This window comes from Protomyctophum parallelum (genome assembly GCF_964188405.1).
Source record: "Protomyctophum parallelum genome assembly, chromosome: 1".
NCBI lineage: Eukaryota > Metazoa > Chordata > Actinopteri > Myctophiformes > Myctophidae > Protomyctophum > Protomyctophum parallelum.
The window spans coordinates 9,106,591-9,123,777 of NC_139697.1; the positions used below are offsets into that span (position 1 = coordinate 9,106,591).

At 41.8% G+C, this 17,187-nt stretch overlaps 1 protein-coding gene across 1 annotated transcript; it reads left to right on the forward strand.

Moving 5' to 3' along the window:
• The first annotated feature begins 4,795 nt into the window (after positions 1 to 4,795).
• tmem170b (transmembrane protein 170B) lies at positions 4,796 to 13,277 on the forward strand. Its single transcript, XM_083772971.1, is given in 4 exon segments — positions 4,796 to 5,003; positions 5,005 to 5,104; positions 10,775 to 10,945; positions 13,139 to 13,277. Coding segments are annotated over 4 exon segments (492 nt in total). The 5' UTR covers positions 4,796 to 4,913; the 3' UTR covers positions 13,270 to 13,277.
• Positions 13,278 to 17,187: the final 3,910 nt, after the last annotated feature.

Genomic DNA, 17,187 nt, shown 5'->3' on the forward strand with positions numbered 1-17,187 from the left:
ACTGTAACCTCCACTTCAACCTTTCCTTTTTGTAGACAGCTCAGTATGACCAATGACCATGTCTGCTACAAAAGCCATGCCAATGTCGCTATGGAAAACTACAGGCTGGGGAATGTTGAAAATGGTGAAATGAGTCCACCTACTGGACCGTAGAGGGAAATGTCAAATCCAGGAAACTAGTTTACTAAACATTAAATATTACTTCAAAGTGGAAATAAGTGACATTTGAATCTGTCAGTTGCCCTATTCAGCAGGGCTGATTAATTATGTGTCTGACCTATTTCTTCCATGACCTTTATTTTAGCATTCAGTCCTGTGGTTCATTAAATCCAAAGGACGTGCTCTGACAGCTTTTTATATGTTAATGTGTTTATTTTGCAGTTAATGTTTTTTCCCCCACATTTCATAAAACAGGGATGAATTCCTTTTAGGATGAAAGTCAAAGGAAGAATGATTACATAAGATATTATCTCACAAACGCTTTATTTCATTCTAGTTGCACTCAAATTAAATTGGCAGCCCACAGCAGGAACTAAATTTTGTTCTCAAATGCATATTCCGTCATCTGAAGGTTAACAGAGGTAGATAGATAGATAGGTTTATTTGTCATTTTTACAACTGTGAACAGCAGAAAAACGAAATTTCGATGTGCTGAGTGCACGAGCCGCAGCAACATGAGTCGCCCTGCCACAAACTTATCTTTACATCATAGGAAAAAAAAAAAAAAAAAAAAATAGGGGGAGGGGGGGGCATAGAATGGGTGAGGGGTATTGACAGAGAGGGAGGGGGGGGGGGGATGGAGACATCACATCACATTACAGTTGCATTGTGTAGGCACGGAAACTTGGGTGGGGGTGAGGGGTTGGATTTTTGGATCTGAACAAAAAAAAGGTACAGAGCACTTATAGTTCAAAGGTGCAGTAAGCTGCCTGAAAAATGTTTTTCATCCCTGGCCCGCGATTATAGAGTGCGCATTCCCTTATCTTCCCCACTTACACCATCCTTCATCCTTCTCACTTCATTTCCTTTCACCCTGCAGGATACTACCGCCAACACCAATAAGACCAAAGAAATCATTGTAGACTTTAGGAAGTCCAAAGGTATCCACACCCCCATTTCCATCAAAGGGTCATCTGTCGACATAGTTGATAACTTTAAATTCCTGGGCATACACATCACAGACACATTCACATGGTCACTCAACAACGAGTACATCCTCAAGAAGGCACAGCAGCGACTGTACTTTCTGAGGCGCCTTAAAAAGTTTGGCTTAAGTACAAAAGGACTAGTGAACTTTTATCGCTGTATAATTGAAAGTGTCTTAACTGGCTGTATCACAGTGTGGTACGGTAACACGACCGCTCAGGACTGAAATAGGTTGCAGAGGACCGTTAAAACAGCAGCTAAAATCATCGGCAGCACAGAACTATCCAGTCTCCATAACATCTACACCACTCGCTGTATGAAAAAAGCCCACAACATCATGGAAGACACCAGCCACCCCGCAAATACCCTGTTCAAACTACTCCCTTCCAAAAAGCGTTACCAGAGCATCAAATATCGTACCACCCGTCTCAGTAACAGTTTTTACCCCCAGGCAGTCAGGCTGCTGAACAGCTGACCTTGAACTGTATTGCACTTTTTGTCACTTCACTTGCACGAGACTGAGAGTGCTCTGAGCAAAACAAATTTCATTGTATTTATACTCTGTATCTATGCACATGACAAATGAACCTGAACCTGAACCTGAACCCATCTCATGAGGGACCAAAGAAAAAACCTCTCACAGTAAAAATGCTTCACTAGCTTTTACTTAGGCCAAATACATCAAACTCCATATCTTGCAGATGCCATAATGAAAAAATGTTTAACACAAAATCCACTGAGATGCAACTTTGCAACAAAATAATAATTTTAAAGGCCTTTGATTGGCCTCATAGCAGATGGTAACTAGAGCAGTGTATGAGTATGTGTACATAATTTTTGCATTCAAAATTACGTTAAGACTATAGATTTGACTATCCGCACCTTATATCAAATCAATATTTATATAGTATATAATAATAGTATATGAAAATAAAAATACAAATTATTTTTGAAGAAAATACAAATACTTCTTACTTAGGCATAAATGGGCATGACCTATGAGGAGTTGCATCGTGATTGTCTCACAATCTTTTTTGACTATATGATGGTGAACTACAGTTCAAGAGTTATAGGCAAAAACATAAAGCAGGGTGGTATATCGCCATTATGTGGCTGATTTGAAACATCTGGGTTTGGTTGAGTGGTTTACTTGCCTGGCCTACTGGCAGTTCACACAAAAGGTGTGATGCCGATCGATCCAGCAATTCGCAATATGTTCTATGGACAGATGGATACACAGACAGAGAGACCCAGGGGCAAAACAATAATCTCCATCCCCGGCCTTCGACTTGGTGAAGAGAATTAAGCATATAAGGGCACCTGTCTGAGGACTATACAGACCCAAGCTATATGAATAACGATTCTCTGCTGGACCACAATTAAAGTGATGAGTATGTAATGCAGGTGGAGACTATAATTTGCATCTATCCGCCATGGAGAGAGATAGTCACAGAGCTTCAAAGAATGCCAGCTGCAATACAAGCTGTTGGTGCACATGGTGTGTCCATTGAAGTAGTATTTGGCATCAACAACAGGTGTATAAATAGAAAACACTGACACTGTCCAAAGATTACAAGGAAAAAGAGTTGTAGCCTACATCGTTAAAGGACAACTTTAGTTTTGTTCAAGGTTCATGTTTTACATTATTATTAGAGAAAGTAAAAGATTAGTATATTTTTTTCTTTTTTCCCCCCATTTACTGCTTTATTCTAGCTCCGATAATCGGCCGAGCGAAATGAATATTGGCCGATAAGGCCGATCACCAATCGGTGAGGCAATTTACCCTATCTGTGATCGGCAATTTACCCTATCTGGAGAAACCGATCTTTTATACAATTTCTCTACCTCCAGCTCTTTAATAAACAGAAAATATTTTTTTCAGGTAGGTGACAAATTTTCAGCCAATCAGAAGAAAGTATGAACCATTTATCAGCTTAACAATTCCACTTGTTTAATCTGTATCCTGACTAAATTCCCATATCCTGATTGGATAAAAGTGTTTAATAAAAAGCTGGAGAGACATGGAGACTCATGTTACTGAACAAACAATAGAGCTTTTAACACTTATTTTAAACCAAAGAAAATAACTTACCCTGTAAGTAGTTAACTTTACATGAATAAAATTATACACAAGAGTGAGTGAGTGAGTGAGTGAGTGAGTGAGTGAGCATTTGTGCGCGTGCACCGGGTAGACGTTGATCGATTTTGTCATTTTCAATCTACGAGTGTTCAAGGGGGAGAACTCTATGGGGAGAACGGCAATAGCTGCCCCCTTAGAGCCAAGAGCTCCGTACATGTAGGCCTACAATAGCAAAATACAAGGTGCTTACCTTGATGCCCCAAATGTTAGAGAGTGCCTGTGCAATGTATTAGTCCGTAGTTTTCAATAAAGACGTGTTTTAATAGCGTTTGTCGGTTTGTGATCGAACGCCATTTACCCAACTCGTTTACTTCCTGTTTACGTTGAGCGTAATTCCTGTTTACACTGGATGCGCCCCCTCACTACCGCCATCTATGGCCATTAGGAACTTCCGACAGAATCGGCCACAAACGGGATTAAAACACTTCTTTATTGAAAACTACGGACTAATACATTGCACAAGCATCCCGTAACGCCTCTCTAACGTTTGGTGCATCAGGATAAGTACATTGCATCTTGCATTTGAACATGTTCGGAGCTCTAAGGGGGAAGCTAGTGCCGTTCTCCCCCTCAGGGAAATGAACTCTCGTTAAAAATGTTGAAAATGAAAATGTTAAATCGTCCTCGAGCTTTTGTCAAGTGTGGGAGCTGACTCCAAGGAAAAAAGGTTGGGAACCACTTCCCTGGTTTATTGTGCTAGACTAGACCAATGGGGCAGTAGGCTATAGGCCTACTTAATCGATCACCTGTGGCTCGCTCATATAGTCCAAATATGACAGCCTATTATATTCAAACCCGTTTAAAGATTTTATTGGAGAAGTTTCTGCTGTGAACATATAAATTAACCAACACCAACAACATAATCCTTTAGTGAATTAATAATTATTGCTCGTCACTGGCCCTCGACTTTCCTCTGTGACCCAGACAGCAGAGTGAGCAGACAGGCAGTAAACAGATCATGCATATTTCAAGCGTCAGGCGTTTTGGGGTGACGCGACCAGAGCGAATCAGCACCGGGGACAGCTCCTGCATCGACCCAACGTCACAGACAACGCCCTGATAGTAGCCAAGCTATAACCCATAATTATGAATGGCTCTGTTATGTACATTTTAATATTAAACCCCCAAAGATAACTGTGCAGGTTTAGGTTAGTCATAATGCTATCATATCATGCTATAGCCATTATAGCTGGCAAGCCTGGCATCTTGTGATTATGCTGCAATTTGTAAAACAAAAAAATCGAAACAATGTATTTTCTGCGCAAATGACTGATCTGTTGTTTTCCATTCACGAGTGGCTTTAATATCCCGAGTTCCGAGGATGATATAAACTGTGTGGTCTGTGGGTTTACCAGCCGTAGCCCCTTTTAAAGAAGGCATCGGGCCCTTTAAGGGGTATGAAGCGAGACTAGCCGATGTAGGACGAGTGTGTGCGCTGCGCTCTCGCTGCCAGCCATCCTCATCATCCTCATCATCATCATCATGGCCTCCATAGAGCCGCGGCGGCTGCGACCCAGAATGAACAGACCAGCAGCCGGTGTCTCTTCTTCCCATCCCCGAGCGGAGACGGACGTCAAACCGAAGCAGAGGCACCGGTAGAGGAGAGCGCGCCGGGGGAAGCAGCCTCATGCCACCCCGGTCTCCTCCATGTCCGCGTCTAAAGCCAGGATACAGCCATTTGATAAAGACGGGTGCTGCTGCTAACCCGGGCGGCGGCACTGAGTGGCGGCAGAAACATGAAGGATTATTCTGTTAATCTATCGGTGCAGCAAGTGCTGAGCCTCTGGGTGCAAGGCAGGACGCTGCAACACTTCACAGGTAGAATAATAGCATGCTTCCCAATGTAATATCTCGCCTACTGTTTGCAGCATTTCATGTGTTCAGGGGTGTGCGGTTCACCCGGTCTCAGTCATAAACATGCACACAACTCATAATATACTAAACCATAATACAGGATAACGTATGGTCACCTTTGCAGGTCCGTTTTAGAAAAAAATACAATATGCACAAGAAGGATATTGAATGAATACATAACTATAAGATATTAAGACCAGGAAAAGAGAGGTTCATTCCGTTAAGAAGCATATATATATATAGCTATCAGCCCCCAGTGGTGAATTGGTCTATGTGAGAGTAGAAATTTCACTCTACTCACTGTCCATGCGTGTGGAGTCAGGGGATGGAATGAATGAGTAATGAGTATCATAACAAAATGCGTCTAATTAATCTTTCTGCATGCACGTGAATGCGCTTGGCTTTGAAGTAAACGAAGTGCTGCCATCAGTCACGGCCTCGTTTCCTTTTGTCTTTCAGTGTTGTAATCGAGAGTAATTAGAGCCCTTTCATATAACTCATGCCTTCTGTCTAGTCAGGTCTAGACTTTAGAAATATTGATTTGGGCATAAAAATATTAAGGCTCCACGACTTGATTGTGGTGTCTGTTTGTAGTATGGGACCTACTATGTCTTTGGCTTATCATAAGCCAAAGACATAACTTATGTTCCTGTTCTGCTATATCTATAATAGTAATTTATTATGTGCCACACCAGTGTAGGTTTTAATTAGCATGCTGTGTATCTAGGCCTACTGTAAAACCCTTGCTTGTAAGGATTAATAATACATTTAGAAATGTGTCAATTTGTGTGATGATAGGGGGCCTCTTCTAGAACGACATGACTCAACAAGATTTCTAACCACCATCCACACATGGCAGTGTTATGCTACATCCAATCAATGCCATTGTCACATGACAACAAAAAATGGTTGGAAATGTTGCATGGTAAATCATGGACTGGACATTTTGATTTAAAAGTTAAAACAGATGCACTGTTGAAAGGGACAACAGGACTCACAGGAGTCAGTTTGGCATTAAAACACAAGATTCCTTTCACGCTTGGAATTCCCTGCTATTGAACCAAGAAGACCAAATAAGTGAAGATGGGCATAATAAGGTCAAAAGGCAACAAGCCTTTTCACGAGTCTCGGCTGACTGAGAAACAGGGACGTTAGATGATGCTGATTCAACAGGAAGCTGACTGACGTGCACATAGATGTTTGCGGAAGCAGTGTTGACATCCACATTTACACAGCCATCTGTTCTGTTCCACCTCAACCTCAGTTGTAGTTTACCAGCTAGGCGAAAGACAGCCCTATAAGGTGTTCAGATAAGGTCAATCGAGGATATGAGAACTGTCCTGAATAACTGAATAATTACCTTCTTTTTCATATTTGGCCCATATTTCTGAAAGGAAGGGCCTTTTATTCTTCCTTTTTATGCTTTTTTTTCACAGTTTCCTCAAGTTCTCCACAAACAATAAAACGTCTGTATGATTTAATTTAATTGATTTGACCAATCTTTCCTTATTAGCCACTAAAGCCCTTTATACAAAATAGGCGATCTAGGTTATGCAGCTATATGTTCACTGTTTTTTAAAAGGTTTTAAATTTGTGATTTTAAATTCTGAAGATGTTTGAAAATGTCATTATACAATATGTCCCGTGAGCAAGCATCACACGGGAGACATGGTTTCCAAACCCGGATATAGGGCATGTACAGTATTACAGATTGCAGCTTTAAGAGCCTCGTAAACTAAACACCCGTGCTGGTGGCCCTCTCTCCAGTTCCACTTTCGTAGGGCCTTCCTTCTTTGATTGCAGCAATACCAGCCTATCTGGGCTTCTCCAATATCCTATCAGGCTGAGGTTCAGTGAAAACCTTTACTTCTTATCAGGGAATGGTAATATAATTTGTTCTTCTTTTTGCAGCATGTCGACACGAGTGGAAATTAATGCTGCCCTCTGACTGGCGTACGTGCCCACATTGGGGAACTATGAGCACTCCTGTTACAGGCACCCATGCCATCACCTCCCGGCATCATCTTATCGACAGCAATGACTTACCGTCAGACACACACAGGCGTCACAGCACACACACACAGGCGTCACAGCACACAGACACACGCACGCACGCACGCACGCACACACACGCACACACACACACACACACACACACACACACACACACACACAGTCACGCACACAGACACACGCACACACATGCGCGCGCGTGCTCGCACGCATACACAGTCTTGTAAGATGCGCCACAGAACATTAGTCATATCGTATGGTCATGTGGTGTGATTGAGGTGGGGTTTGTGGGACATGTCCCCTGAGCTACTACTGGTTCCCATATAGAGGATTCTGTAAATCCATCCGGGCTTAGTTGTGTAGCAGATGACTTGTGTGGAATCTACTGTGTCTCCTGGCAAGATGCCCACTCTCTCACTTCTCTCCTTATTTCACCTCTTGTCTTGTCGATCCAATCTCTTTCATTCTAACCATGTGCCAGTCCATCATTGTCTGTCTGATTCTCTCTCTTTCTGGGTATCTGTCTATGCATCTTTCTGTGTTTCTGCTGTGAGTTACGTTGACCTCTGTTGTGATCCTAAGAGCTATGGCCATTCAGTTGAATTACTTCTGCAAGCAAGCACAAGCTCAGAGAACAAGAGAAGTAATGTAAGAGGTTATATACAGTTGCAGAGATCAGATACACATGGCCAGAAGATATGGGGCATGACAGATAAGAGCCAGGCCAGTACAGGAACAGATTACTGTATATGCTGGGAATAAGGTGATAAAGTAGCTCATTGTGTCACAAACATTAAAATCTATAAGCACAGTGAATCAATATACTAGATACTGAGGTGTGTGTGTCAAACCTCAGATATATTATACCCATCTTTCTGTAACTCCTATCCGTCTTCTCTCTCTCTTGCTTGTAATTTCAGTATCCTTGTATTATCTACTAAATCATCCCATCTCCTGCCTGATCTCGGACAATCTCTCCTCCCTGGCGAGATTAGTGATGGTGATAGGAAGATGGTGGTGGCAGATAAGATAAGCAGCTTCCATTGTGTCCCGTCTCAGTAGTTTGATCTCACTTTGGGCTACAGCCAATCAGATGGAACAAAGAGACGTTGTGTTGGCGGGAGGGAGAGAGAGAGAGAGAGAGAGAGAGAGAGAGAGAGAGAGAGAGACTGTTACATCTATCTCTGTCTGGCTTGACAGCTGATGGCTGGATCAATATTGGAGGTAGGCACTCACTGGATTATGGAACAAGTTTAAATGGCTATGCTAACACACTCCCTCCGTGCTAGGGGCCTAGGGCTATATTGAAATTTACTTTGGAGGAGAATAGGGCTTATCGATTTACAGTGATATGGCAGACGTTACCATCATGCAACAGACAAAGTCAAGCATTATCAGTCTCTAGTAATAACACAACAGTACATGACATCTGATTCCACTGCTTTTGAACAGTTACTGTTCATCCCATGTAACCTCAAAACCTTAGTCCATGTCCTGAATATGTAGTCATCTCATAGCCAGCTGGCATTTCCTTGCTGTAACGGCATGAATGGTGCCAAGCAGGCCTCTCACTGACCATGACTCTTTATGCACAGTCTGTCTGTAAGAGTCTGTGGCCCACACGAAACAAGGAGGGAAAGAGAGAGGAAGAGGATGAGGAGGACAGAGAGAATGTGAATACATGGTCCTGACGAGTGAGCTCCATTTGGGTCTAGCCTAGTTTTTCTATAATTCTGTATGTTGGTTAATCTTTTACTCAGTAATTTTTTGCTGAGAAAGCCAATGCCATTTAAGAAAAAGAGGTGAGAAGATGGGCAGGTGTACAGCTGCATTGGCCCGTTTTATATGTGCTTTCAGAGATAATGGGTTTGTTTAGTGGATTGCTTAATTTTTATATTCAACTGTACAATTTAGGCATTTAGCAGACACTAATAATCCAGAGCGATTTACAGTAAGCAAGAACAAAAAACATGGTAATACATCAAATACATATTTAAGCTTAAGAACCTAACAGTGGAATATCTATATAATGAAACTATATGTGTATACACTATAGAGTGCAATGTCTAAATAAAGTGCTATTTAAGTTACATAAGTTGAGCCTATGCATACGCCTGTAGGTGGTCGAGGCTAGGGCAAGTTCTGATTGCAATGGGAAGTGCATTCCATAGTTTTGGAGTATAATAGTAATAATTTGGAGTAATAGTTTGGGACGTGTGGAGCGTTGTCCTGCCATCTTTAGCAAAGGTAAATCCAGCTTCCCTGCGTCGGCTGATCTGAGCGCTGAGGTTTGTAGGGTCCGATCAGATTTGCAAGATATGGGGGTGCCATACGTTTGGTTGCTTTGAATGCCAGCATCAGAGTTTTGTACTCTGTGCGGACAGCGACCGGGAGCCAATGGAGGGAGCAGAGAAGGGGAGTGACGTGAGAATTTTGGCTGGTTGAGCTGCAGCATTTTGGATCAATTGGAGAGGCTTACAGTAAGTGCGCATGCAGGTAGGCCAGTAAGGAGGGACTGTAAAAGTTCACCTTTTTGGGGGGGGTAATCAAAAAAGGAGTGGCTATGGTTAAAAGTACATTTGTGTATCTTTTTAAATCAGATATTACAATTCTGTTCTGTAGCTTGTCTGTGTTTGCCCTAGACAATAATCTCATTATTTCTGAGCAGTTATACACAGCTCCCCTTACTCTTGCTCTACGTGCCTTTTTCACAAGTGTTAAAGTTGTTACCAGTTTGATCAGCCTTCTCTTCTGAAACTGCGGTGTAGTTTCAAGGCATTCAAGAGGGTTTTATTTGTCACTCACTCAACAGGTCAGGTACAAGCAGCAAACTGATTGTGTGGCATGTTCTGCAAGACTGTGCGAACAACAATACAATATAAAAACATGATAATGATGATAATACGGCATGTAAGAAAAAACAGATTATTTTAAGAGAATAAAGATTTGTAAAAGTTGGCAATAGTACAGGTAAAAAAAAAAAGTGGCATCAATGGGAAATGTGTGGGTCTATCTGTGTGTGCCTCCATCAACTAGAAAATAGTAATGTCCAATTATATGCTGGTAGACCTGATCCAAGCAGGCTGGCGGTGGACAGTCACAGCACAGCACAAATCGAAATTGTGGTTCTGGTTGATGCCAAAATTGCAGTGAGCGGCTGATTTGCAAAAAACATATTATACCCACTGCACCTTTCCTACCACAACGGCACATGGTAAGTATGGCTGAGCGAATAATAAGATTTTTTAAATCAGATTTGTGAATCGATGGTCTTAAATAAATAAATACATATTTATCTATGTTATCTCCGCCACGTTGAAAGGCCCAGAGGTGGGAGATTTAGATTTAGATTTGTGCAGTTTCCATAGAAAGTCTTACTTAAAAGTGTCTCACTCTCAACCCTGAGAACTACATTTCCATTTATTTCTTGCACATTAAAATGTATTTGGTGGCTTGCCGTGAAACATATCGAGCACACTGATGCTCCCCAGAGGATGGACCCTACTGATTTTAGTGACCCCCAAGGCTTTTCCTATAGTGCCACCCTGAGATCAAATTGTGTCTAATTGAGTTATCTAATTTTATCTGTGCCGTGTTGTTTTTTCCCCCTCTCCTGTTCAGAGATGTGGTATTGGGTGTTCCTGTGGTGTCTCTTCTCCTCGCTCTTCGTCCACGGGGCCATGGCGCTGCTGATGTTGGTCATGCTACAGCGCCATAAGCGGGGCCGCCTCATCACGCTGGTGCTGGTCAGTGTGGGCTTCCTGGCCTCCCTCTCTGGAGGGGTCATCACCAGTAAGTATACTGCCTCACCCTAATTTTAGTCTGACATCACAGTGCTTAGAACCACAGCACAAAAAAGAACATGGGGGCACGGTGCCGCAGTCAGTATCGCTGTCGCGTCACAGCTAGAAGGCCCCGTGTTTGATTCCTGCCGGGGACGCTGGATTCGTGTTCTCATCCATAGGTGTGGAGTTTGAATGTTCTCCTGGTGTCCCCTAGGCCTAGGGTACTAGCTACCCTCACAAAAACAGTAATCCTGGTCTCTATACTGCCTCCCCCTGGTCCGCTGGGGCACCTGATGGAGGGGAAAGGAACTGGTTGGAATAACGTGTGACTTCCACGAGCTACGCCCTGCCGGGGAGACTCCTGCAGGATCCAGGAGTGTTGGCAGCCCTGATGTAGCACCCAGGATTACAGCTTAGCCTATTGGCACCGGGTGAAAAATGGGTTACAAAATCGTGGAGACTCAGGATTGTGTATGAGGTGTATGAGTTATTATAGCGAGTGAGAGAGAGATTAAGGAGGCGATTAGGATGGTCTAATCAAGATAGGGGTGAGGCCGGCGTGCAGCCAATGGGCGAACTGACCGTTTCCAGAGGCAAAGTAGGATGTTTTTGGTATTTTGAGGATTTCTCAATCATGATATAAAACATGCTATGGCTGTAGCATAAATTAAGGTGTTTCGTTGTTTATTCGAACTATTACAAGCACACCTTTTGCCTCAATTCCCATGCAGGCAGCACCTTCCGATACTATGGGTCCTCAAATGTAAATTCCATCTTTGGCGTGTGAAGTATATGAAAAGTGGGCAATGTCGTTGTGCAGTTATTATAAGGAAATGCATGTATTTAATTCAGTCTGACCAGAAGCAGGGATCCCCCACCTCCCCTGCAGCATATCAATCAAACCCTGCCTAAATCTACCCTTGTATGACCGGCGACGACTGATTTTGGGACTTGTGGCTTAATGGTGACAGGTGTGGTGATCACGACACACTGATTAAAACTGCCTGTGTCCAAACTGGTTGTGAGTTTGTTACTGTTTGGGGCAGAGCCCGGTGGCTCAAAATACTACCACCAATACATTCTGCAAACGAGACTGGTGTGCAAATTTCATTTATTTCTTATTTCAGTCTATCAACAGAAAAATCTAATACGGAATGTTCCTTTAAGGTTGCCATTGTTGTTGCTGTACAGTGTCAGTCGCTGTTAACACAGTTTGGTTACAGTGTGTGTAAACAGACCTTAATCTATCCGACCACAGGACAGGAGCTCTCGAGGGCACAGTGCTATGAATGAATCTCAATCACAGAGCCGGTCCGTGAATAGAACGAGGCTTTATTATTAATGTGTAGCAAGAGGGGGAAAAGACTACGGACTGTCTGTATGTAAATATGATGTCTGACAGGCAGTGATGGAAGAAGTACTCCATTCTTTTTAAGTAGTAATATAAAATAAGTTTCAAATAAAAGGCCTGTATTCAAAATGTTACTTAGTAAAAATACAAAAGTATCGGCATCAACATTGCACCAAAATAATACTTTTTTAAAATGTGTCAAGACTTTTTCTAAAACATCAGATCTACAAGCTTCAAATCATTGTTGTGGAGTAACAAGTAGAATATTTGAGTAAATGTTACTTTCCACCACTGGCAACAGGTCAGTAAGGCGACAGTGAAGTGAAGAAAAAGTTTGGTTGTGCTAGAAAGTTTTCCATCAACGTGTAAACTCCATCTGCACAAAATCATGCAATTGCCTCATCTGTCGATGAGGTCTCTATCTTTTGACTCTGATATCAAGGAATAAGCTTCCTTGATTTCATCTCTGGCTGCATGATGTTGTCCAAATGGCGTATTGTGTGTAAAGGCGTGACTATTTGGAGGAAGAATGGCGAGTAAACACAGCGTGTGGGCAGAAACTCAATCACACCCCCAACTGGCTGTGTGGAGCAGCAGACGAATACTTTAAATGGCGCTCCTTTTTAAATATTCACAGAACGGAACACCATGGCTTTTGTGCAGAACACTTGCACTCCCGGTGCTAAGATCTACAGACGGATAGAAAGCAGTTTTAGCTTCTTTGTGCATGTCATCTGTGGTCATGGTGATGACTGATGAGTCTTGAGTGACAGGCCTGTGTGTGTGCGAATGGCACTCTGTTTACTCAATGTGTGTTCATGCTCATGATCCAGCTCTTTTCGTCCTCAGGCGCAGCTGTGGCAGGGGTGTACCGCGTGGCGGGGAAAGATATGGCCCCCCTGCAGGCTCTGGTATTTGGCGTTGGACAGACTACCTTCTCCGTCATAATCTCCTTCTCGCGCGTCATGGCCACTATGTGAAGCAAGCACTCCACTTCCAAGGGCACACTCAGATGATTGGAAGGACCCGTACACTGGAGAGGTGAGCAGAGGTGGCGTATTAAGCCACGGATCAAGTCAGTGAGAGACTTATGGTTGTTCACTCGTATGAGCATCGAAAGGGCATGGCCTGATTTGCATGGGCAAAGAGAAGGCGGGAATGCTCTGAAAGTTGGGGGCTCAATGCAGGGGAGAGAGAGAGAGAGAGACCCCTGGTGTCTCTGTTATATCACTGCTACAATCATCAGTGCTCCTCCAGTTCTGTTTAAAAGGGAACTCAGTGGAGGCCTCTCTTGTCTTCTCCATGGGACGGGACAGCACTCACTGGACAAGAGGGCAAGATCTACAGCAACTCTGTGTAGCGATGCCACATCGCAGACTGATGTTTTAGGTGTCTCCAGTGTTCTCTCAATGCTCTGTCATTGTGCCAACAGCCCTGCCTGGGACATCCAGATTCCTTTGTGGTAATCTCCACTGACTCTTGAAGGCTTTCTGTTGCACTTGTGGTGAAAATCTCTGTTTCTTTTTTAACCAAGAACCATGTCACAATGCACTTTAGGTGCTGCTGTGTGAGAACATTTTGAGCAGAGAAGGTTCACATTTCACAAGAGTGAACTAACACCAATGTTCATCAGCAAAAATGCCTTGTGTCAGCCTCAGCTAGATTTTCACACCTAAAATAAGAATTATCGAGGCCATTACTTTCTGTTTAGTGGTTTAACAACTTCTGCTGAGTTATACCTCAGTACTAACACACTCCATAGATGTGTCTTTGAATTTGCACTCTTCTAAATGTTGGAATATGACACATCAGTTGAAAGTTACAAAGCATATCATATTACCAGCATCCCTGCAGCATTCTCAGTTTGTATTTTTGAAATAGTGTTTCATTGCGTGCCAATTATGTGACAGATGGGGTCTAAGACAGGGAACAAAAAAATCCCATCGTATTTCAAATCCTGAGAGTATGTGCACTTGGTTGAATTAGCCTTGGGCAGTTTCTTTCAGGTCAGCATTAGATCAGTGACTCTAATCAAAATCTGTGATTTTCAGACAATACTATACTGTCTGGTATACTGTCTGTGCGAGTCCTATATTTTTTTATTTGTACTTGTTCGCACAATCGCTATTTTTTAAATCTGTTAATTGGAAGGAAAAGGAAGTATAAATGAAGCATTAGAATCCACCGCTTAATAACTTAAGTTATTAATAATAAATTGCTCAAGCTTATATATAATTACCGGTATATAATTATTATTTCCCCCTTCATTTGTGAACATGTCACCTATAATGACATTCCCAAAATAGGTATGCCAGGTTGAAAGTGGTTTCAGCCATATAGTTCCCTTAGCCTCGGTACCCAGGCTATTATTTTCGTTCACATTCGGATAAAAAGAAAAAGCCCGGGCAAAACCATTAGAAAATCTGGCATGGGAAGGGAGTGGAGTGGAATGGGAGTCAGATCGCTCAGATCAGATCGGTGAACAAATAGGGTCCACCACCTGTTTTCGACCGGCACCCGCCCCTCTAGACCAGAAATCACACAGGCTGGGGCAGGCTATAGTTCCCTGCAGGAGATCAAATACACAATACATTTTGCTGCTGTCCCAGCCATTTTATAGGCTCCTCCTTAGCTTTTACCAGTCCAGTATCTATTTATTTTAACCCATGTTCCTTAAGTTTGTCTATTGCACTGAGAAATATCTCCCTTCTTTTAGCACAGTGTGTGATGATACTGTTCCAGTGAGGCCCATCCAGTATTACGTGCTTAGCATACCCAATAACCACACTTGAAGTCGATTTCAAAAGACTCACTGATGTCACTTCGTATAGAATAATGTGTGGGGTTATTGATGACAAATAAATTCTCCCAGTGAACCTATTGAAAGAAGGAGTTATTTAGGACTTATATTGCCCATGTACACTACAGTTTGTGTTACCTACTATTGGTTTGAACAATTTAAGAATTATATTAACTTTTATGCCTACTGCAGCAAATATAGGATAACAGCTTCCCTCCCCGGATCATTAAACTACAGTAGTATACTGTACTGCACCAGACCCACATGGAGAGTTTTGTAATGCCAAAGTATCTTTCACATACTAGCTTTAATTACTGCATTATCTACAGATAGTCTATTAGATTGCTATTATCAAGAAGTAGTTAAATGACTGTAGCCCAGTTTATCTTTTTGTTTTCTTATGGCATAGGAATGACCCAGACCTTGAGTTGCTATGATTTGGGCGATTATCTATTATGACATTTCTCACCTAAATTGGTAAGATTGCATCATATTCACCATCGATTGTTATGTAATTGACTCCACTCACCTTCAGTACCAACACGGCACAGGAGAGGGCAATGTTGCTCATGAATAAGGTATCAACAGTAATGTTGAAGAATTGAAAGATGACTGTAGATTTAATAGTGAAAATACAGTTTTTATATTGTCATTTGACAATTCACTTTCCATTTACTGTTGGCCTACTGCGATCTTTAACCCCCGAATTTAAAATAATAAACATTACTATCAAAGAAAGGAAATAGTGAAACACTGAATTATCTGCACATACTACAGTACTAATCAGTAATCATAGTAATCATGTGAATGTTTTTGGCTCAAGTTCAGGGACCAAATTGTGCGTTGTTGCAGATGACTCACTTATCATCATAGCAATGAATATTATGTGAAACTTTGTTTGAATTGCTGAATAATTTGCTGAATATATGGTTCATAGGAGATGTGATATCTGAGTGTTTTGTTGTATTTTGGTGTATGTCTGTGTGGCTGTGCATGTGAGTACTATAATATTGAATTATTTATTTTTCTTTCATGTGAGGTTGTCTGTTGCAGACCCTTAGAAATTGTTTTCTCATGTCTCAATCAGATGATGTCTAGTCTATGCTTCGTCGTACGATGGTGTCGTGAGTGCACCAAAAATAGCAGCTCCCGTCATGTCGCTGTTGTGAGCTTGATGAACATTGGCTATTTTCGGAGTGTGACACTATCATATGATTAATCAGGCTTAAGAATCTAATTTTAAGTGACATGGATGGCACTGTGTGTCCAAAGACGTCACATACAGGTCTGTGATAAATGTCTTACAGTACGTAATGTATGACAGTTGAAAGCTTGCTTACGTGGATGAGGTCAGTTGCACTTAACTGTACTATACAAAATACTGTACAAAATCTTCATCAGAAAGATACAGTATATATATATATATATATATATATATATATATAAATGAGATGTAGCTAATGGCAGAATTAACCTTACTGACAGTATTTTGATATTCACACAAATGTATTTCTCTACTACAGTATAGTGACCATGCATTAAAATATTAACATCTATGCCACACGTGGTAATGTTATAAGATTGAGTGAGAATTGATTTTCTGCTTTAGACTAGGCAATTTCACCACCATCAATATGGTGGGCAATGTTGTGTGTACCGCACTACCTAAAAGAGACACCTTGGAATTGACCCTACACTACAGTAAAAGTCGGAATGTTAATGTAAGTTTGAATGTGTAAAATGTTTTACACTTTCAGAATTAAATCCAGATTTGGCTGTGAACCCCTTCCCGGACCTCAACATGCCATTCAATGATATGCCCAGTCCAATAACCAATAACTCATTTGGCTTATAAGTAATGCTACCCTTCAGATCAGTGTTTCAAATGCCACACGTACTGTATATACAGCACCATGGACACACATACTCTGTTACTGTATCTCCCCTCTTGTGTTTGCATGTGTAATGCAGCTCAGAAAACATGTCAATGGATTATGGACAATCCCAAACAAGAGACAATGTACACAAAAACCCAAAGTGGCACCTGTAAATAATGTATAATGTTCTTTTTTTTTACATTTTGTACCAGCGAAACAGC